We start from the raw sequence: 20,874 nt of genomic DNA, 5'->3' as shown, positions 1-20,874 counted from the left end.
AAAGGCTGGGCTGGATGAATCCCTTGCCGGAAGAAAAATCAACAGCCTCAGATATGCAGAAGACACAACCTTGATGGCAGAAAGTGAGGAGGAATTAAAGAACCTTTTAATGAGGGTGAAAGAGGAGAGCGCAAAATGTGGTTTTTGTAAACATGGGATATAAATCTCTAAAAGCAAACAGTCAATACAATTTTATATTTTAGAAAGAAAATATGTGTGTCATTAAAAAAATATATGAATAAAGCATTGTGTTCATGCCTGATGTGAAGGGGCAGGGAGTTCCAAAGTTGTCACAGTAACTATTGTGCAAATTTTGTTTTTGGTTGGTATAAATAAGGAAGCATTAGTTTTTGCAATCGGCATTGATCCCAATACAGTGTATCATTGTTGTTGCTCACAAAGCACAGCGCTAAGGCTTTAGGCCAGGCAACCCCCAACCTGCGGCCCTCCAGATGTTTTGGGACTACAACTCCCATGATCCCTAGGTAATAGTAACAGTGGCCAGGGATGATGGGAATTGTAGTCCAAAACATCTGGAGGGCCGAGTTTGGGGGTGCCTGCTCCAGATGTTTGGGGACTACAACTCCCATCATCCCTTGGTAATAGTAACAGTGGTCAGGGATGATGGGAATTGTAGTCCAAAACATCTGGAGGGCCGCAGGTTGGGGATGCCTGCTCCAGATGTTCGGGGACTACAACTCCCATGATCCCTAGGTAATAGTAGCAGTGGTCAGGGATGATGGGAATTGTAGTCCAAAACATCTGGAGGGCCGCAGGTTGGGGATGCCTGCTTTAGATTATTGCAGGCTACGTCTGAGTTCCAATAGATTAGCTGCCTGTGCTTAAGGCTAGTTTGCATTCCAGCAATTCTGTCCCAACCGAGACACCGTAGCCTCCCTTTTCCCTTGCTTTCTCCTTTCATAGAGATAAGAAAAAACAAGACGTGCTCACTGTATTATACAGGTATAGAACTTCCTCGCCCACGCGAATGAGGAACCCGGGGCAACCCCGATGCCACTGGACAGAATAAGGCTTTTCTATTATTTTGGGCTTAAGTCTTGGACCTCCTTGGCTCAGCGTGAAGCTTCTTCCTTCCCACATGTATCCCGGAATTCCGTTCCCGCGTGCGAGTCTGCAAGAAAAGTCTATGTTCTTTTCTTTCCTCATTCTCTCCCTAGTCGCCCGCAAGCCGACGGCCGTCCCGTGACCGGCCGCGGTGGCCGACGGGAGTTGCAGTCCCTCCTCCCGCGACGGCCTATGAGGGGAGCCTCTTTGAGGACTACGACTCCCAGAGGCGCACCGCGGGGAAGCGAAGGAAAAGAGCGGCGGGCGGCGTTGGGCGGCCGTCCCGTGACCGGCCGCGGTGGCCGACGGGAGTTGCAGTCCCTCCTCCCGCGACGGCCTATGAGGGGAGCCTCTTCGAGGACTACGACTCCCAGAGGCGCACCGCGGGGAAGCGGAGGGCCGGGGGAAAAGAGCGAAGGGCGGCGTTGGCGGCGGCGGCGGCAGATGCTGGCGGAGGCGGTCGGCGGAGGTAACGGACCCGGAGCCGCGGCTCCCGCTTCCCAAAACGCCCTCAGGCCCGGGGACGCCGCTGATTGGCTGGCTGGGGAGGAGGGGGCGGGGCTTGCACCAGGAGCCCGGGCAAAGGGCGCGTGTTGCACGCCCGGCGCGTGTGCAAGGGGGGGGCTGGGCTGGAAGCCCCCAGGGTGTTGCAATTCCTCTTTGCAAGGGAGAATTGCATTTGCTTCCGTTGGTTTTGCAAAGTAGCTCATTGAGTTTGCTGTGCAACAGTTGGTTGGGGGTATGCAAATAATATTTATTGTTCTCGTTGTCGTTATTATCATCGTTACAGTTATTATTTTTGTGCAATTATATTGGTTAGATTTGACTTTGCCGCAATAATTGCATTTGCTTCAGTTGGTTTTGCCAAGTGGTGCATTTTGAGTTTGCTGTGCAACAGTTGGTTTGGGGTATTTAATAATATTTATTATTGGTTTGGGGTATTTAATAATATTCATTATTGGTTTGGGGTATTTAATAATATTTATTATTGGTTTGGGGTATTTAATAATATTTATTTTTGCTGTTGTCATTATTATTCCTATTACTGTTGTCATTTTCATTGTTACCATTCTTAGTTGGTTTTGCAGCAGTGCATTTGCTCTGCAACAGTTGGTTTTGCTATGTTTTTATAATATGTTTTAATAAATATTTATTATCCTTATCGCGGTTACTGTTATTATATTTGTACACGGCCCTGAGAGAAGCTCCTAGAACAGTGCAGTTATATTGGTGAGATTTGACTTTGCAGCAATAGTTGCATTTGCTTTAGTTGGTTTTGCAGAAGTGCTTTGAGTTTGCTGTGCAACAGTTGGTTTGGGTATCTAAATAATATTTATTGTTTTGTCATTAATGTTACTATTGTTTTGTTGCTGTCGTCATAATCATTGTTACTGTTATTATATTAGTACACCGCCCTGAGTGAAGCTCCTAGAATAGTGCAATTGTATTGGTGAGATTTGACTTTGCAGCAATAATTGCATTTGCTTTAGTTGGTTTTGCAAAATAGTGCATTTTGAGTTTGCTATGCAACAGTTGGTTTGGATACATTAATAATAATTATTGTTGTTGTCATTAATGTTACTATTGTTTTGTTTTTGTCGTCATTATCATCATTGATACTGTTGTTATATTAGTACACCGCCCTGAGAGAAGCTCATAGAATAGTGCAATTATATTGGTGAGATTTGACTTTGCAGCAATAATTGCTTTTGCTTTAGTTGGTTTTGTAGTTGTGCGTTGAGTTTGCTATGCAACAGTAGATTGGGGTATGTTTTCATTTATGCTGGAAGCTGCCCAGAGGTGGCTGGGTACAAATAGACAAACAAAAAAATATCACCATCATTTTCATTTTCATTATTGCTATTACTAATTAAGTTCTATTTGTGCCCTGAGACAAGCTCATAAAATAGATTTGCTAGACTTGACTTTGCAGCAATATTTATATTTGCTTTAGTTGGTTTTTTTGCTGTGGTGCATTGTGTTTGATATGCAACAGTCGGTTTTGCTAGTTTTTTAGTTACACTTTCAACAACTGAGGCCATATTTTTTGCTCTATAGGACTCACTTTTTCCCTCCTAAAAAGTAAAGGGAAATGTGTGTGCGTCTTATGGAGTGAATGCAGGCTGCGCAGCTATCCCAGAAGCCAGAACAGCATGAGGGATCGCTGCTTTCACTGCGCAGCGATCCCTCTTGCTGTTCTGGCTTCTGAGATTCAGAATATTTTTTTTCTTGTTTTCCTCCTCCAAAAACTAGGTGCGTCTCGTGGTCTGGTGCATCTTATAGAGCGAAAAATACATATTTAATGCTGCTAACATTTATTTAAACATCAGGTGCTTACTGCTTTTCTAAGTACCAGGCATATATATATGGTGTGTATGGATAATACGTAAAAACAAGCAGTTGGGGGAGATTATGTTGACTTGAGTCTTCTCTAGGACGGCTTTCTGGAGGTGATCTTGATGTCATGAGTTGAGTTTGGATCTCACTTAGAAAATCTAAGAAGATCCCTGGCTGCTGTATCCGGTCAAAGTGATGCGTTGCACATTCTTGTTAAGAGGATGAGCAATTTTGTTTTTGAGTCACAGCTTCCTCCGAGAGTTCTGCAAATCGGTTGCCAGACCAAAATCCAGTTCTCTGGAAGGAGAAGGGGGAATCTGACAGCTCGTGTGATTTTTTTAAAGTCTTAATTTTAATTTATTATTATTATTAAGTCTGCAGTACAGGTCAATCCTCAACGGTTCCAGGAACAGGTTATGATCTGGAACAAACTACTAACTCCTTGCAAGCCGCATATTTGAAAACAGCTGACTCCCCAAAACCAGGAGACCGCACTGAACCTCATTTACTACCACAATATTTGGGGAGAAACTAGCCAGGCATATGATCCTAGACCCAGCTTTTTTGGGGTTTTCGTTCCCAGCTAGAGGGACAAAACATCGGGGCGAGTTGAGCAGGCGAATAAGGAGAGGGTATTTAATTGAATTGAACCAGCTGGTGTTATTTTATTTAATTGAACCAGCTGAGGCTAATAACGGCACTGTAAACTCTCCAAATCCTGTAAAGAACTTGCCATTCCGGAGCTAAATTTTAGGCACCGGAAGTCCGTAGGAAAGTCAGTGCTTTACCCAGTAGAGAAGTTTGGGAGGCCTTGGGCTAAAAACTCCGTTTTTTGGAGGAGTAATGAGAAAACTCCTTTAATATACTGAGAGGTCTGGAGGGTGGCAACACGAAAACAGGATTTTGGTGCATTTTTGAACACAGCTGTCAGAGCGAATGATGGATTCCTCCTCTTTCTCCGTGAATTTGTCCCAATCTTTTAAAGCCATCCGATTTGGTGTCCATTTCTCAATCCCTCGGGAGCGAGTGCCACATTTTGGCTGCGCGAAGGCTTGCTATAGATAAATGTGCTCGGTTTGCCTGCAAACCAGTGGTGGATTTTGCTCTCTTGGTTATCTTGAATCTGGGTTCGCAGTCGAGGAAAAGCTGTTGCAAGAAGGGTTGATTCAGAGGGGGCGGAGAGTTAATTTTATCCTTACGGGTGTGACATCTGCTGCTGAAATTCCTTTAAAGCTTCCCGTTTTTAAACAGCCTTTCTGTCTTGTATGAACATGCAGGGGTACCTTGGTTCTCAAACGCCTTGAGACTCAAACAACTTGGAACCCAAACACTGCAAACCCGGAAGTAACTGTTCTGGTTTGCAAACTTTTTTCGGAAGCTGAATGTGCTCCGTTTTGAGTGCCACACTTCCGATCTGAGTGCCACACTTTGGTTTTGAGTGTTACGCTGAGGTCTGTCTGTTTTTACTATTTATTTTGCATTTTCGTTTTTGCGGCTCTTTTCCGTTTTGTTTTTGTGACTGCGTGGAACCCAGTTCAGTTACTGATAGATTGTGTGACTGCAGTACATTGTTTATTGCTTTCATTTTATGGATCAGTGGCCTTGTTAGATAGTAAAACTCATGTTAATTGCCTGTTCTAGGGGTTGCTTTTAAAAGTCTGGAAAGGCTTAATCCGTTTTGCATTACTTTCTATGGGAAAGTGCGCCTTGGTTTGGTTTTGGAACGGACTTCCGGAACGGATTGAGTTTGAGAACCAAGGTACCACTGTATATATGGGGGGTGGTATACTTCCTCAAGGACCCTCCTGAGAGTCAAAAGGCAGAAAAGGAATAAACACGCACAAACAATATAAATTGTAGAATGCATGAGGGGAGAGGTTTTTGCCTCAATTCATTTTGCAGGAGGATTGGCCTTTCAGAGCCAATCGTCTCCATTTGTTTACTCAAACGCAAGTCCCACTGTGTCCAACTTGCATCGAGAATCCTGGGAACTGTAGTTTGACAGTGCTGGGACTTGTAGCTCTGGGAGTTCGGCACCCTTGCGCTACAGTTATCACGGGGAGCCACGACTGTCGGAGTGGTATGAAGAGTCCTTGTCTTGTCGGAATGGAAGTTTTCCGAGGGCACAGACCTCCCAGAGCTACAGTTCCTTCCCGGCACCCTTGAACTACAGTTCCCATGATTCTCTGTGGCTGTTTAAACTAGCCGAATCCTGGGAATTGTCGCTTGTAAAGGAAGTTGAGTCCTGGCACCTTTAAGCTGCAGTTCTGTTTATAAGAGTCGTTTAAAACACACAGCGTGGGGTTTAAGAAGAGAGGCTGCTGTCGACCTAGCCTGCCTAAACCAATTTAAAATACAGTGGTACCTCGGGTTACATACGCTTCAGGTTCCAGACTCCGCTAACCCAGAAATAGTACCTCGGGTTAAGAACTTTGCTTCAGGATGAGAACAGAAATCGCGCGGTGGCAGCTGGAGGCCCCATTAGCTAAAGTGGTGCTTCAGGTTAAGAACAGTTTCAGGTTAAGAACGGACCTCCGGAACAAATTAAGTACTTAACCTGAGGTACTAAAGGACCCCTGACCATTAGGTCCAGTCGTGACCGACTCTGGGGTTGCAGCGCTCATCTCGCTTTACTGGCCGAGGGAGCCGGCGTCCAGCTTCCGGGTCATGTGGCCAGCAGGACTAAGCCGCTTCTGGTGAACCAGAGCAGCGCACGGAAGCGCCGTTTACCTTCCCGCCGGAGCGGTATCTATTTATCTACTTGCACTTGACGTGCTTTCGAACTGCTAGGTTGGCAGGAGCAGGGACCGAGCAACGGGAGCTCACCCCGTCATTGCGGGGATTCGAACCGCCGACCTTCTGATCAGCAAGTCCTGGGCTCTGTGGTTTAACCCACAGCGCCACCCGCGTCCCTCTAACCTGAGGTACTACTGTATAGCAAAAATAAAACAGTCCTTTTAAAACAGATTTAACTGAAATGGCGTTCCCTGATCCGGCCGTTTTCCCAGAACGTGACGGGTGTTGCCTTGGCTTTCGCGACCTCGGCAAGGGATGTTTTTCATTCATCCAGGATGGCAGGAAACTAGGATATCTCGAATAGACCTTTCCTTTCTTTTTAAAGCAGAAAAACACTTGGTGTGGGAAGGTGATGCTTGACAGCTAAATTGGCGAGCGGTTTACGCAGGGGTAAACACACAATATGCTGACACTCAATATGCCAGCAAGTTTGGAAAACTCAGCAGTGGCCAGAGGATTGGAGAAGATCATTCTACATCCCAGTCCCAAAGAAGGGCAGTGCCAAAGAATGCTCCAACTACCACACAATTGCGCCCACTTCACACGCTAGCAAGGTTATGCTTTAAATTCTACAAGGCAGGCTTAAGCAGTATGTGGACCGAGAACTCCCAGAAGTGCAAGCTGGATTTAGAAGAGGCAGAGGAACCAGAGACCAAATTGCAAATATGTGCTGGATTATGGAGAAACCTAGAGAGTTCCAGAAAGACATCTACTTCTGCTTCACTGACTATGCAAAAGCCTTTGACTTTGTTGACCACAGCAAACTATGGCAAGTTCTTAAAGAAATGGGAGTGCCTGATCACCTCATCTGTCTCCTGAGAAATCTCTATGTGGGACAAGAAGCTACAGTTTTCCCAGTAGTGATGTATGGAAGGGAGAGCTGGACCATCAAGAAGGCTGATCGTCGAAGAATTGATGCTTTTGAATTCTGGTGCTGGAGGAGACTCTTGAGAGTCCCATGGACTGCAAGAAGATCCAACCTCTCCATTCTTAAGGAAATCAGCCCTGAGTACTCACTGGAAGGACAGATCCTGAAGCTGAGGCTCCAAGACTTTGGCCACCTCAGGAGAAGAGAAGACTCCCTGGAAAAGACCCTGATGTTGGGAAAGGTGGAGGGCACAAGAAGAAGGGGACGACAGAGGATGAGATGGTGGGACAGTGTTCTCGAAGCTACCAGCATGAGTTTGACCAAACTGCGGGAGGCAGTGGAAGACAGGAGGGCCTGGCGTGCTCTGGTCCAGGGGGTCACGAAGAGTCGGACATGACTAAACGACTGAACAACAACAACAAGCGAGCTTTGGTGCAGGGCTGCCTTGGGATCATTGTGGACCCCAATAAGTCTCTGAAATGTCCAGCACATTGAATTCGTAGTGCAATAGCTGTGCAGCTGTCTTAAAGCAGCCTTCTTCTGAGTAGGGATCCCCAGACGTTGGGGGGTGGCAAATCTGAGATACACTCCCTTACCGCATGGAAAAGATGGGAGGAAGAATCAGTTTGGGAGAGCCATTCATTCCTAAGAGAAACCTGTGTTGTTGTCGTTTGTCTGCCCCCATTGGGGGAGTTCAAAATAATCGAATATTCTCTGTGGTTTGGGTGTTTTATGCTAGGCTCCAGCCCTCCCACCCTCTAGCAGAGCTGCTCCTGTTTGCTTGGCAAAAAATTAAAAATAAAAAAATGGCAGAGAGAGAGAGACACACAAGCCTCTTTGTGTTACTCTCCCTGGGTGCTTTTTGGAAAAAGGCACCCAGGACAAAGGGGTCTTCTGTCTGCCCGGATGAAAGGAGGAGGCTGTGGCTGGTTTCCGCGGAGCGTGGCCGCATTAACCCGCTGCACGTCGGAGTTTAAAGGCAAAGGGACCCCTGACCATTAGGTCCAGTCGTGGCCGACTCTGGGGTTGCGGCGCTCATCTCGCTTTATTGGCCAAGGGAGCCGGCGTACAGCTTCCGGGTCATGTGGCCAGCAGGACTAAGCCGCTTCTGGCGAACCAGAGCAGCGCACGGAAACGCCGTTTACCTTCCTGCTGGAGCGGGACCTATTGATCTACTTGTGCTTTGACGTGCTTTCAAACTGGTAGGTTGGCAGGAGCAGGGACCGAGCAACGGGAGCTCACCCCGTCGCGGGGATTCGAACCGCCAACCTTCTGACCGGCAAGCCCAAGAGGCTCTGTGGTTTAGGCCACAGCGCCACCCGCGTCCCATGTATCGGAGTTTACGAGTGGACAAATTGGGGGGGGCAGTTACGGAAGACCCTCTTTCCGCAACCTGTTTCACTGCCAATCGATAGGAAGTTACAGTGGTACCTCGGGTTACAGACGCTTCAGGTTACAGACTCCGCTAACCCAGAAATAGTACCTCGGCTTAAGAACTTTGCTTCAGGGTGAGAACAGAAATCGTGCTCAGGCGGCGCGGCAGCAGCAGGAGGCCCCATTAGCTAAAGTGATGCTTCAGGTTAAGAACAGTTTCAGGTTAAGAACGGACCTCCGGAACGAATTAAGTTCTTAACCCGAGGTACCACTGTATTCCTATTGTTTAGTCGGAATCTCTTTTCTTCTAACTCGTCTGTATCAGGGGGAGTCACAGTCTTGGCTCTATTCCGCCTTGGTCAGACCATACCTGGAGTTCTGTGTCCAGTTCTGGACACCACAATTTAAAGGAGGGTGTTGACAGGCCGAAAAGTGTGCAGAAGGTTCTGGAAACCGAGCCTGATGAGGAACGGTCGAAGGAGCTGGGTACGTTTCGCCTGGAAAAGAGGAGACCGGAGAGGAGATAGGAGAGCCCTCTTCCAATATCCAAAGGGCTGTCGCATGGAAGAGGGTGCAAGCTTGTTTCCCCCTGCTCTGGAGGGCAGGACTCGAATCCGTGGCTTCACGTGACAAGAGAGGAGATTCTGACTCAACGTCAGGAATAACTTTCCGACAGTGGGAGCTGTTTGGCCGTAGGATGGAAGGTGACGGACTCACCTACCTGTTCTCAAGCACAGGTTGGACGGCCATCTGTCAGCAATGCTTTAGTCGAGATTCCTGCATTGTACGGGGTTGGACTGGATGACCTTTGGGGTCCCTCCGAACTGTAAAATTCTGTGATATTTCTTGACTTTAAATCATGGGTAGGCAAACTAAGGCCCGGTGGCCGGATCCGGCCTAATCGCCTTCTAAATCTGGCCCACGGACGGTCCGGGAATCAGTGTGTTTTTACGTGAGTAGAATGTGTGCTTTTATTTCAAATGCATCTCTGGGTTATTTGTGGGGCATAGGAATTCGTTCCTTCCCCACCCCAATATAGTCTGGCCCCCCACAAGGTCTGAGGCACGGTGGACCGGCTCCCTGCTGAAAAAGTTTGCTGACCCTTGCTTTAAATCACCTGTGTTGCTAAATATTTGGTTCAGGGGACGGATGAAATGCTGCGTCGCTGTTTTGTTTCTTTGCCGAGTTAACTTTCTTTCTGTTTAGGTGGGCGTCTTCTGCCCTGAAGCAACGGGAAATGTTCTGCTGAGGCTCAGAATTTTTGTCTTTTCTCTCGTAGGGTCGACTCTGACTTGAAAACCGCCCCGTGGGAAACACCCGAAGGACAAAATGGCAGGTAATGATATTCACAGGAACGGTTTTGAGCAGAAAAACAGTGTTTGATTTCAGGGGGTTGGACTAGATTATTCTTGCAACCCTGTGATTCTCAGGCCGTTGCGCTTGTGTGTGTTTTGAGAATTGTGCAAAAAGGCCTGCTGTTCACCGGGCTGGAATATACACGTCACCTACAGAATACAGTGGTACCTTGGTTCTCAAACTTAATCCGTTACGGAAATTCCATTCCAAAACCAAAGTGTTCCAAAACCAAGGCGCACTTTCCCATAGAAAGTCATGCAAAATGGATTAATCCGTCCCAGACTTTTAAAAACAACCCCTAAAACATGAATTTTACCATCTAACGAGACCATGGGTCCATAAAATGAAAGTAATCATCAATGCACCGTACTATAAAATAAATAAGACAGTATTGTAGATGATAAATATATATATATATATTATTGTTTTCCTTCCCTGCACTGATGATAGTCGTTGTTTGGATGGGGGGCTTTTATCCATTTCTGCAGTCGCACAATCAATCAATCAGTAGCTGAACTGGGTTCCACACAGTCGCAAAAAAACAAATGAACCGAAAAAGCCTCAGAAACAAAAACGCAAAATAAAGAGCAAAAACAAAAGCGCCAAACTTAATCCGTTCCAGAAGTCATTTTGACTTCAGAAATGTTCGAAAACCAAGGCGCACAAAGGGCTGGCTGCAAGTTCAATTGGAAAAATGGAAAAACTCGCAGCGGAAGCCGTTCAGAAACGGAAGCGATTGCTTCCGAGTTTTGGGCGTTTGAAAACCGAAACGTTCAGCCCCTGAGACGCTCGAAAACCGAGGTACCACTGTACAGTGGTGCTTCAGGTTACATACGCTTCAGGTTACAGACTCCCCTAACCCAGAAATAGTGATTCAGGTTAAGAACTTTGCTTCAGGATGAGAACAGAAACCGCGCGGCGGCAGCGGGAGGTCCCATTAGCTAAAGTGGTGCTTCAGGTTAAGAACAGTTTCAGGTTAAGAACGGACCTCCAGAACAAATTAAGTACCATATTTTTCGCTCTATAAGACGCACCAGACCACAAGACACACCTAGTTTTTGGAGGAGGAAAACAAGAAAAAAATATTCTGAATCTCAGAAGCCAGAACAGCAAGAGGGATCGATGCGCAGCGAAAGCAGCAATCCCTCTTGCTGTTCTGGCTTCTGGGATAGCTGCGCAGCCTGCATTCGCTCCATAAGGCGCACACACATTTCCTCTTACTTTTTAGCAGGGAAAAAGTGAGTCTTATAGAGCAAAAAATACAGTACTTAACCCGAGGTACCACTGTACATAGTTTGTAATGGACAGCTCTTCCTATCTGTTGTGTTCTGGGGGATTTTTGAGCCGCCGGCTTAACCTTCCGGCGGCAAAAGCGCCATTTCGCAAACCCACCAACCTCTTTTCCCCACTTTGGTTTTTCTCGTTCTTTTCCCAGAGAAAGTCAACAACTTCCCCCCGCTCCCCAAATTCATCCCGCTGAAACCGTGCTTCTACCAGAACTTTGCCGACGAGATTCCCATCGATCATCAGACGCTGGTGAGACGGATCTATCACTTATGGATCTGTAAGTTTCCCCCGGGGGGAAAAACAGCGTTCAGGGTGGATAAAAATCAACGATTTATTTATTTTTTAAGTAAATAAAAAAAATGGGATTTTTTAAAAAATTAAATCGGGATTTTTAAAATGCTTTTTGGAGGAAAAATGTTTCTAAAGACAGTTTTCGATTCAAGTTACGTGACTTTTGTCTTCTGGGTTTTCTGGGGGGTTTTCCTGTTGTTATTCTGTCTCTCACGCCTGCAATAAACCTGAGGGACTGGTCATTTCTTCGTCAACGGGCAAATTTAGCAGGGGATCAAATACTTATTCCCCCCTCCCTCGCTGTATTAAAATAAAATGCGAAATCAGAGAGAAAATCAGCAAACCCATTAGTCGATGTCGACAGAAGTCCTAGGCTGTGATAGCCAAAGGTTTGTTCTGTTGCATAAGATGGGATGTTGTGTTTGGAAAACATGTGCAAAATATATATATATATATAGTAAAGGTAAAGGGACCCCTGACCATTAGGTCCAGTTGTGGCCGACTCTGGGGTTGCGGCACTCATCTCGCTTTCTTGGCCAAGGGACCCGGCGTACAGCTTCCGGGTCATGTGGCCACCAGGACTAAGCCGCTTCTGGCGAACCAGAGCAGTGCATGGAAACGCCATTTCCCTTCCCGCCGGAGCGGTACCTATTTATCTACTTGCACTTTTACTTGCTTTCAAACTGCTAGGTGGGCAGGAGCAGGAACCGAGCAACGGGAGCTCACCCCGTCATTGCAGGGATTCGAACCGCCGACCTTCTGATCGGCAAGCCCTAGGCTCTGTGGTTTAACCCACAGCGCCACCCGTGTCCCATAAAAATTATATATATAAAAAGGAATTTGCAGCTGTGGCGTTAAATCAGCACCATGCCCTACCCAACTGAGCTATCCAAACCCGTTTCTGTTGCCTTAAGGCATTTCTTTCCCTTATTTTTCTCTCCCGTCTTCCACAGTCTATTGCATCACCTTGGGCGTCAATCTCATCGCCTGCCTGGCCTGGTGGATCGCCGGCGGTTCCGGGGCCAACTTCGGCTTGGCACTCCTCTGGCTGCTTGCTTTCAGCCCCTGCGGTTACGTCTGCTGGTTCCGGCCGGCCTACAAAGCCTTTAGGTAAATGGCCCATCCGTCTGCATTTAAGGTAAAGGTAAAGGGACCCCTGACCATAAGGTCCAGTTGTGACCGACTCTGGGGTTGCGGCGCTCATCTCACTTTACTGGTTGAGGAAGCCGGCGTACAGCTTCCGGGTCATGTGGCCAGCAGGACTAAGCCACTTCTGGCAAACCAGAGCAGCGCACGGAAACGCCGTTTACCTTCCCGCCGGAGTGGTACCTATTTATCTACTTGCACTTGGACGTGCTTTCGAACTGCAAGGTTGGCAGGAGCAGGGACCGAGCAATGGGAGCTCACCCCGTCATTGTGGGGATTCGAACCGCCGACCTTCTGATCGGCAAGTCCTAGGCTCTGTGGTTTAACCCACAGCGCCACCTGCATCCCTCCACCTGCATTTATCTCCCCCAAAATATCCAGGACTGATGTTGCTAAGAGCCCTGTTGCTAAAAACCTCTCTGCAAGGAGAAATCTAGTCCATCAAGAAACTGGCTCCCCAAGTGCTGCCTTTCTCCTTGCAGCATTCAGAGGCGGCGTCTTCCGCACTCGCTGCCTTATGAAACATCAAACCTTTAATAATATTTATTATTATTTCATATTATTTATACCCCGCACATCCGGCTAGGGTGCAGCCCTTCTGAACCGTTGGAGAGAACTTTTAATTTTTTTTTATTTCTGTCTATTTGCATTTCTATTACATTTCAAAAAGGAAAAGAAAACTTAGGACTTCACTTCCCCTGTTTCCTCTTATTTTCCCCTTCCCAAACCTTTCTCATCTCCTCTCCTCAACTCTTAATTCTAACTTAAAACACCGCCAAACTAAACTCGCAGCCTCCTAAACCGATTATCTGTCTATGTAATGATTTTTCATGTATCCTATAAATATTTCCCAGACATCCCTGAACCTTTTATCATCCCGATTCCCGAGAGAACTTTTGCATGCGTTGCGAAAGGGCAGGGATTATTGGCTAGTTTCCGTTCTTATTTTTTGTTATAGGCAACAAATTGTGAAATCACAATAAGACATCAAACTTTTAACAACAACAACACATTTTTATTACCGTATTTCTCGCTCTATAAGGCGCATCAGACCACAAGACGCACCTAGTTTTTGGAGGAGGGAAACAAAAATATATTCTGAATCTCAGAAGCCAGAACAGCAAGAGGGATCGCTGCGCAGCGAAAGCAGCAATCCCTCTTGCTGTTCTGGCTTCTGGGATAGCTGCGCAGCCTGCACTCGCTCCATAAGACGCACACACATTTCCCCTTACTTTTTAGGAGGGAAGAAGTGAGTCTTATAGAGCAAAAAATGCAGTAAGTATACCCCACCCATCTGGCTGGGTTTCCCCAGCCACTCTGGGCAGCTCCCAACAGACTATTAAAAATGCGATAAAACATCCAACATTAAAAGCTTCTCTAAACAGGGCTGCCTTCAGATGTCTTCTAAAAGTCCAGTCGTTATCTCCTTGACATCTGGCAGGAGGGCGTTCTACAGGACGGGCGCCACCACCGAGAAGGCCCTCTACTTGCAGTGTTTTCATCCATTTGAGGACTCCCGGCCTCCGCTGAATCCTCCCTCTTTTTCCCTTTCCTCCCACAGGTCGGACAGCTCTTTTAACTTCATGGCTTTCTTCTTTGTCTTTGGAGCCCAGTTCATCCTGACCGTCATTCAAGCCGTCGGTATTGGCGGCTGGGGAGCGTGGTAAGTTTATTCGTTTCTGAAAAGGTTGAGGGATACGCAGCCGTGCTTTGGAAGTTGAGTTCCCGGACATATTGGCTCCTGGACGTCGCAAACCCGGGAGTGAGTGTTCTGGTTTTTGAACCGTTTTTGGAAGCCGAACGTCTGGCGCGGCTTCCGATTGGCTGCAGGAGCTTCCTGCATTCAGCAGTGACCAGATGCCCTTTTCTTCTCTTCCAGCGGTTGGCTTGCGGCCGTGACGTTCTTTGGCACGAACATCGGCGCTGCCGTGATCATGCTCATCCCAGCGATCATGTTCACGTTTTCGGCACTGGTGATGTTGGTTTGCCTTCTGCGGGTAAGCGAGGTTTTGCTTAAATTGCTTTAAGGAAACGGTTCTTTTTCTCCTTCCAACAAAGCACAGCGGAAAAGTTGCCCAAATGTAAACAGCTAACTTGTTAAACCTCACAACCATTTCATACATAGTTCTGTATTTCTAGTAAAGGTAAAGGGACCCCTGACCATTAGGTCCAGTCGTGGACGACTCTGGGGTTGCGGCGCTCATCTCGCTTTACTGGCCGAGGGAGCCGGCGTACAGCTTCCGGGTCATGTGGCCAGCAGGACTAAGCCGCTTCTGGCGAACCAGAGCAGCGCACAGAAACGCCGTTTACCTTCCCGCCGGAGTGGTACCTATTTATCTACTTGCACTTTGACGTGCTTTCGAACTGCTAGGTTGGCAGGAGCTTGGACCGAGCGACGGGAGCTCACCCCATCGTGGGGATTCGAACCACCAACCATCTGATCAGCAAGCCCTAGGCTCTGTGGTTTAACCCACAGCGCCACCCGCGTCCCACGTATTTCTAGTAATACCACCAAATCAGCAGTTTTTGATACAGTTGTGAAAACTGCTCTGAAAATGTATGATTCCAAAAACGAAACCTTCACCTGGTTGAAAATGTGAAGCTTTATACCAGCAGGCATGAGTCTTTCTGTAATTATATATGTGATTTAATTCAAGTCTTATCAACTAGAGTCTGACTGCGGTTGGGGCATGCATAAAAGGGTGTGTGTGCACCATAGCTGTCAACTTTTCCCTTTTCTTGTGAGGAATCCTATTCGGAATAAGGGTAAAGGTAAAGGGACCCCTGACCGTTAGGTCCAGTCGTGGCCGACTCTGGGGTTGCGGCGCTCATCTCGCTTTACAGGCCAAGGGAGCCGGCGTACAGCTTCCAGGTCATGTGGCCACCAGGACTAAGCCGCTTCTGGCGAACCAGAGCAGCGCACGGAAACGCCATTTACCTTCCTGCCGGAGCGGTACCTATTTATCTACTTGCACTTTGACGTGCTTTCGAACTGCTAGGTTGGCAGGAGCAGGGACCGAGCAACGGGAGCTCACCCCGTGGCGAGGAATCGAACCGCCGACCTTCTGATCGGCAAGCCCTAGGCTCTGTGGTTTAACCCACAGCACCACAATTTCCCTTTAGAAAAGGGAAACGTTGACAGCTATGATGTGTGCATGCATGCACAATATTTTTAACTGGTAGCGGGGAATATTCCGTAGTTCTCGGCACTTCCCGGAAGCGCTGTCCGCGGGTTTTTGAGTTCGAGGTGCCCCTGTTTCGACCCGCCTTTTAAACTCCCCTCCCTCTCCGAAACCAGGTCCACCGGCTTTACCGCGGCGGCGGCGGAAGCTTCCAGAAAGCTCAGGACGAGTGGCAGACTGGGTCGTGGCGGGACCCCCCGAGCCGGGAAGCCCAGTTCAGTAATTTCTCCGGGAACAGCCTCCCCGAATATCCGACCGTCCCCAACTACCCTCCCGGAGGCCAGTGGCCGTGAGTTCGAAACCCGCTCCCGTCAGACTTGCGCCCGGATCGTTTGTTTTTTCGGATCGCTGTGCAAATTTTTGTTTTTACATCTTGCAGATTTTGCGGATTTTTAAAATAATTCCGGGTGGAAGAATAACATGCACGCAGTTCGTCTTCTTTTCCCTGTTTTTTTCTTTCATCTCTCTCTTTTTGTTTCAAATCATCTCAATGTTCTCCTTTGGCGACCGCAGAAGAATTTGGAGGACCTTGCTGGTCTGGAACTGCAGGAAGCGTGGCTTTTGCCAACATTTGACAAGTTTGCCTTGAGGGATGTGGGCTGCCATTTCTCTTCCTCTATTCTCCCTGTGTCCATCCTTAATTTTTTTGCCAACGGATGAACGACACAGGCCCAGGGGAAAAAGTCACGTCCCTAAACCTTCCTAAAATCTGCCTTCGCGGTCAACCTTTTGCCTAAGAGAGCAGCGGATCACCGCCACCTTCTTCGCCTGTGGGCTTTTTTGCATTTTCGGGAGCCTCCTCTCATGCAAATAGTTGTGAGCGGAGCAGAAAGAAGCCTTTGATTATTACGATTTTATTTTATTTTTGTTACGTGCCCAAGAACGGCGTTGCCCGTTCTCTGCCATTCCTTTAAGGCCGCAGCATTGAGAGAGAACTTGATAACGTTGTAGGGGAAGCGCGAAAAACTGAGGAAGTCCCCGCAGGTGGAAAACCAGAATATCTCTCTGTGCTCCATTTCTGCATGCAGGGATTTGTTTCGGGGCAACTGCTGAAATGTTGACTCCAGGGGGGGAAAGCGGGTGCTTGATCGGTTGAGGACTTTGGGGCTGCGTATGTTTTTTCGACGCTTACCTGCTACTCGTTCCCATCCCAAACACCAACTTACCTGAGCTAGACGAGGAGGACTTTGAGTTTGGGCTGGGAACCCCAAAACGCTAGTGGGCTCCTCGGTTGTGGCGGATCGCATCCCGGCAGGTTTCAACCCAGCAAAGCTTTGCCTCCTGAGTTTCCGCAGAATCAGGCCCGTGGCCACCAGCTGTGACCCCCAGCCACCCACGCTATAAGCAGGAGGGTGAGCTGCGCCCACCCCACAAATTCTGAACAGCACTTAACCTTCTTACACCCAAATATCACAGCAGCCTTCATCCCCACAGGACTGGGTGACGGCGTCTATGGGGTGGGGGCCTTCTCCTGCGTTTACTCCCTCTTGGAAACCCACCCGGATTTTGGCTTCGACTCCCAGCATAAGCGAGATAGAACTGGACCCCTCGCTCGAAAATTTCATTTTGGAGCCAGCAGACGCTGTACGTCACCCCAGAATTTCGCTTTCCTTTATTCCCCTGTCCACTAAAAGCGCCATGGGACCGCTTCAAATGGCTTTCCCCGTCCGCCCCCGCCAAAGAATCCCGGGAGTTATAGTTTGCGGAGGGCGCCGGGGGTTGCTTGCAGACACCTTGCTTTCCCTTTGTGGAGCCGCAGTTTGCCGGTCAGCGCCTCTTGGAGGGGGATTCTGGGAATGGTAGTTGGGTGCGGGGGGATACAGGCATCTCTGATGACTCCTGGCGCCCTTCGCGCACTATAACTCCCAGGATTACTTTCGGGGAAGCCACAAACTGTTTATGAAGTGGCGTCGTCGTGCTTTAAACGTGTGGTATGGGCATGCTGTTTTTCTTTTTTGCAAATATTTTGTTTTGGGGGGGCTCATTTTCGCCTCCCCACGCCTTGCCGGAATCGAAACGCGCCCGTTCGTTTCCTTGTCTCGCCTTAGCTATTCTGCTCCCCCCTTTGAGGTGCGGAATTAGAATGCATTAACCAGGAACTTTCCCTGGGGGGTACGTGGGTTTCTCGAAACACCCAGAGCGATTGGGAGGCGGCTGGGTGGAAACTGCTAATGTGAAAACTTATTTTACAGGGTGGAGCAGGAATTGGGGCAGGGCTAAAAAGCGCTCCCTAAACGCCCCCTAAACGCTCAAAGCGGCCCCCTAAACGCTCAAAGCGGTATCGTGCCCCCTTTAAGCCTCCCTGACTTCTCCCAAAGAATCGCGGGAACTGTAGTTTTCCCGGGGGCGCCTTAGGAGACCCCGATTCCCTCCAGTTCCCAGCGAATTCCCTAGGCAAGATAATTAAACCGCTCTGCGAGTGGAATAGGACTTGCCTAACAACAACATCCTGGGGAGAACTATAGTCCCCAATATTCCTTGGTTTCGGGGGGGACTGTTCGAAACTGCCTTAAAGTTCCAGTGCAGACTTTAGCGTTTGGGTCAGCGGTCATTTAACGACATGTGCCTTACCGGATTGCAAACACACACACACACACACACCCGTCGTAACTTGATTTTTGCTCTTATTTTCCTTGCTACGGCGTGTGTGATTTTGTTTACACTTGCGGAGGGGCGTTCCTCCCCTTCTTACTCGAAAGGACCAACGTCTTGTAAATACGCTCTGAGCTTCTCCCCTCTCTCGCGGCGAAATCCGAAATCCGCAGGGGTCCGAAAAACCTCCTTACGGGGCAGCGACGCTCATCTCAAGGGTCCGCAAAGCCAGCCTGTTTTGCACTGGGGGGCAAGGAAGCTGGCTGCCCCCCTCCCCACCCCAGATAAGGATGGGATCCATTTTTGACCGTGGGGCCAGGGCGGCAGTCGTCGGCCCCCCCCCCCAACATCACCTCTCTCCTAAATAGAGGCGTTCCTACGTATCTTGCAAACAGAGCCATTCCTCTCGCACACTACAGAATGCTTTTGGGGGTGTGGGAAGCCCCCCAGATTCGGACCCCAAAGACCCCTTAAGGTGTGTCGTCCGTCCGTCCGTCTCCTCCACCTGCCCGCTTCCTGGAGTTCCAAGCCGGGCCACAGTTTCCTCAAATCAGCCTTTCTCAACATCCCCAAGATGTTGTTGTACTACAACTCCCATCACCCCCTAGCTAGCAAGGCCAGAGCTCAGGGACGATGGGAGTTGTAGTCCAACAACATCTGGGGACCCACAGGTGGAGAACCGCTCAGATGTCACCCTAAAGCAGGCATCCCCAGCCAGATGTTTTGGACAACATGAGAACCGCCGCCTTAAATCAACACCTGCAATTATTACGATTATTTTGCAGCTCCACCCCCCCCAAAAAATGCCAAAGGCCGCCCCCCCCGGGCAGGAACAGTACTAGGGTGCTTTCTCCTGAATTCCCGCACCCCTTTTTCCTATGGGGTGTTTTTTGGGGGGGGGTCGAAAGAGCGTCCGGGTGTTTATAAGACGCCTGCGGAATTGACGGGGCACCTCTGAATTGGCAGCGAGGTGCCTGGATTGTGGCCCCTTGGCCCCCCCCATATCTCTCGGGGAGGGGGGAGCGCTTGCAAATAGGGGTGCTGAGCGACCTCTGAGCTGTGCGCGGCGGGTTCGAATCCTGCTTGGTTGCAGAATTATGTAAAAAAGAAACCACATCGCTTTCCCATCCTGCGGCTCCAGTGTAAAGCCAGGTTTCTGGACTCCCCTGTTTCATTTTGGGGGAGAGGTCTCCCCCCGTTTATACGAAACAAACCTAGCGAACTCCTTGGAAGGAGAGACTTGGATTTTGCGGGGGTCCACGTTCCACACACTGGAGGTGTTGTGGTTGTGTGTGTGGTTTTTTACATTACCAAGCCAACGTTCGCCAAATACTTTCTAGAAAACTAGGAGGGAGGCCCACAAAACTGGCCTGTTTTTTCCTCTTTTCTCTTGACCCCAGGGAAACCTGGGAATTGTAGTCTTTTCGATGCCATGCCACCCACGTTCAAGATCTCTGTCTCCCCCCCCCCAAAACGGGGGAAAAAACCCTTGCTTTTTTCTAGCATTGCAGATCCACCTTTGGAGCCACGTGCGATCTGTTTTTCTTAAATCTCAAAAACTGGATCTCCATGCAGAGTGTACAGTGTCCCGTCGTTGTCTTAATATAACCTACTGATAACTCTGTTGTTGTTTAATAAACAGGAAAATACGTTTGTAACACCATGTTTACACAAGGGAATTAACTGATGCCTTTTTTGGAGGGGGGGCGGGTAAATGAGAGTGGGGTCTCAACTCTCTATCCGTCAACGTTGGTTTTTTATTTTGCATTGCGGAATGATCTCGTTCGGCGATTTTTGGTGACTTTAAAAATAAAAACAGAATTAAAAGTTTGCCTACTGGAAAGGAAGAGCCTCTGTGTGTTTTGTGCGATGATTAAATGGACGGGAAATTCAGGGAGGGTTCTGCAGCAGGATCAGACCCAAGGGGGCTCATCGGGTTCAGCATTCTCAACAGTGGCTAACGAAGATGGCCGTACGCTTCCCGCAGACTGTCTGGCCAGAGTGGTGCATGCTCTGGTTATTTCCCGCTTGGACTACTGCCATGCGCTCTCCGTGGGGCTGCCTTTGAAGGTGACCTGGAAACTACAACTAATCCAGAATGCAGCAGCTAGATTGGGGACTGGGAGCGGGCGACGAGACCACATAACACCGGTCCAGAAAGACCTACATTGGCTCCCAGGACATTTCCAAGCACAATTCAGAATGTTGGTGCTGACCATTAAAGCCCTAAACGGCCCAGTATCCCTGAAGGAACATCTCCACCCCCATCGTTCTGCTCAGACACTGAGGTCCAGTGCCTAACACCTAACACCTCAAGGGTTTGAGACCCATCGGCTACCCGATGGACTCACAGCTGTGCATGGAGGCGCAGGTCAATTCTGTGTCCAGGGCAGCTCCATCTGGTACGCAGGATGAGACCCTCCCTGCCCACAGACTGTCTGGCCAGAGTGGCGCATACTCTGGTTATCGCCCGCTTGGACTACTGCCATGCGCTCTCCGTAGGGCTGCCTTTGAAGGTGACCCGGAAACTACAACTAATCCAGAATGCAGCAGCTAGACTGGGGACTGGGAGCGGCCGCC

At 48.7% G+C, this 20,874-nt stretch overlaps 1 protein-coding gene across 3 annotated transcripts; it reads left to right on the top strand.

Annotated features, from left to right (window-relative positions):
• The first annotated feature begins 1,455 nt into the window (after positions 1 to 1,455).
• SCAMP4 (secretory carrier membrane protein 4) lies at positions 1,456 to 20,137 on the top strand. Of its 3 annotated transcripts, none has more exons than XM_083594922.1 (7): positions 1,456 to 1,534; positions 9,720 to 9,776; positions 11,232 to 11,360; positions 12,328 to 12,484; positions 14,082 to 14,183; positions 14,400 to 14,517; positions 15,819 to 20,137. In XM_083594922.1, exons 2-7 carry the CDS (start codon positions 9,770 to 9,772, stop codon positions 15,993 to 15,995), a joined length of 690 nt encoding a protein of 229 aa, XP_083451048.1. In that variant the 5' UTR covers positions 1,456 to 1,534; positions 9,720 to 9,769; the 3' UTR covers positions 15,996 to 20,137. The 3 variants fall into 3 exon arrangements, with proteins under 3 accessions (XP_083451048.1, XP_083451049.1, XP_083451047.1); XM_083594923.1 differs by lacking the exon at positions 1,456 to 1,534 and adding an exon at positions 1,542 to 1,804; XM_083594921.1 differs by lacking the exon at positions 1,456 to 1,534 and adding an exon at positions 2,348 to 2,383.
• Positions 20,138 to 20,874: the final 737 nt, after the last annotated feature.

Source organism: Podarcis filfolensis, assembly GCF_964270895.1.
Source record: "Podarcis filfolensis genome assembly, chromosome: 18".
NCBI classification, from domain to species: domain Eukaryota; kingdom Metazoa; phylum Chordata; class Lepidosauria; order Squamata; family Lacertidae; genus Podarcis; species Podarcis filfolensis.
This window is presented reverse-complemented; position numbering and strand designations above follow the sequence as displayed.

Coding starts and splice junctions, on each gene's coding strand:
- SCAMP4 (XM_083594922.1), top strand. Junction 11,361..12,327: donor GATCTATCACTTATGGATCT/GTAAGTTTCCCC, acceptor CGTCTTCCACAG/TCTATTGCATCACCTTGGGC. Junction 12,485..14,081: donor CCGGCCTACAAAGCCTTTAG/GTAAATGGCCCA, acceptor TTCCTCCCACAG/GTCGGACAGCTCTTTTAACT.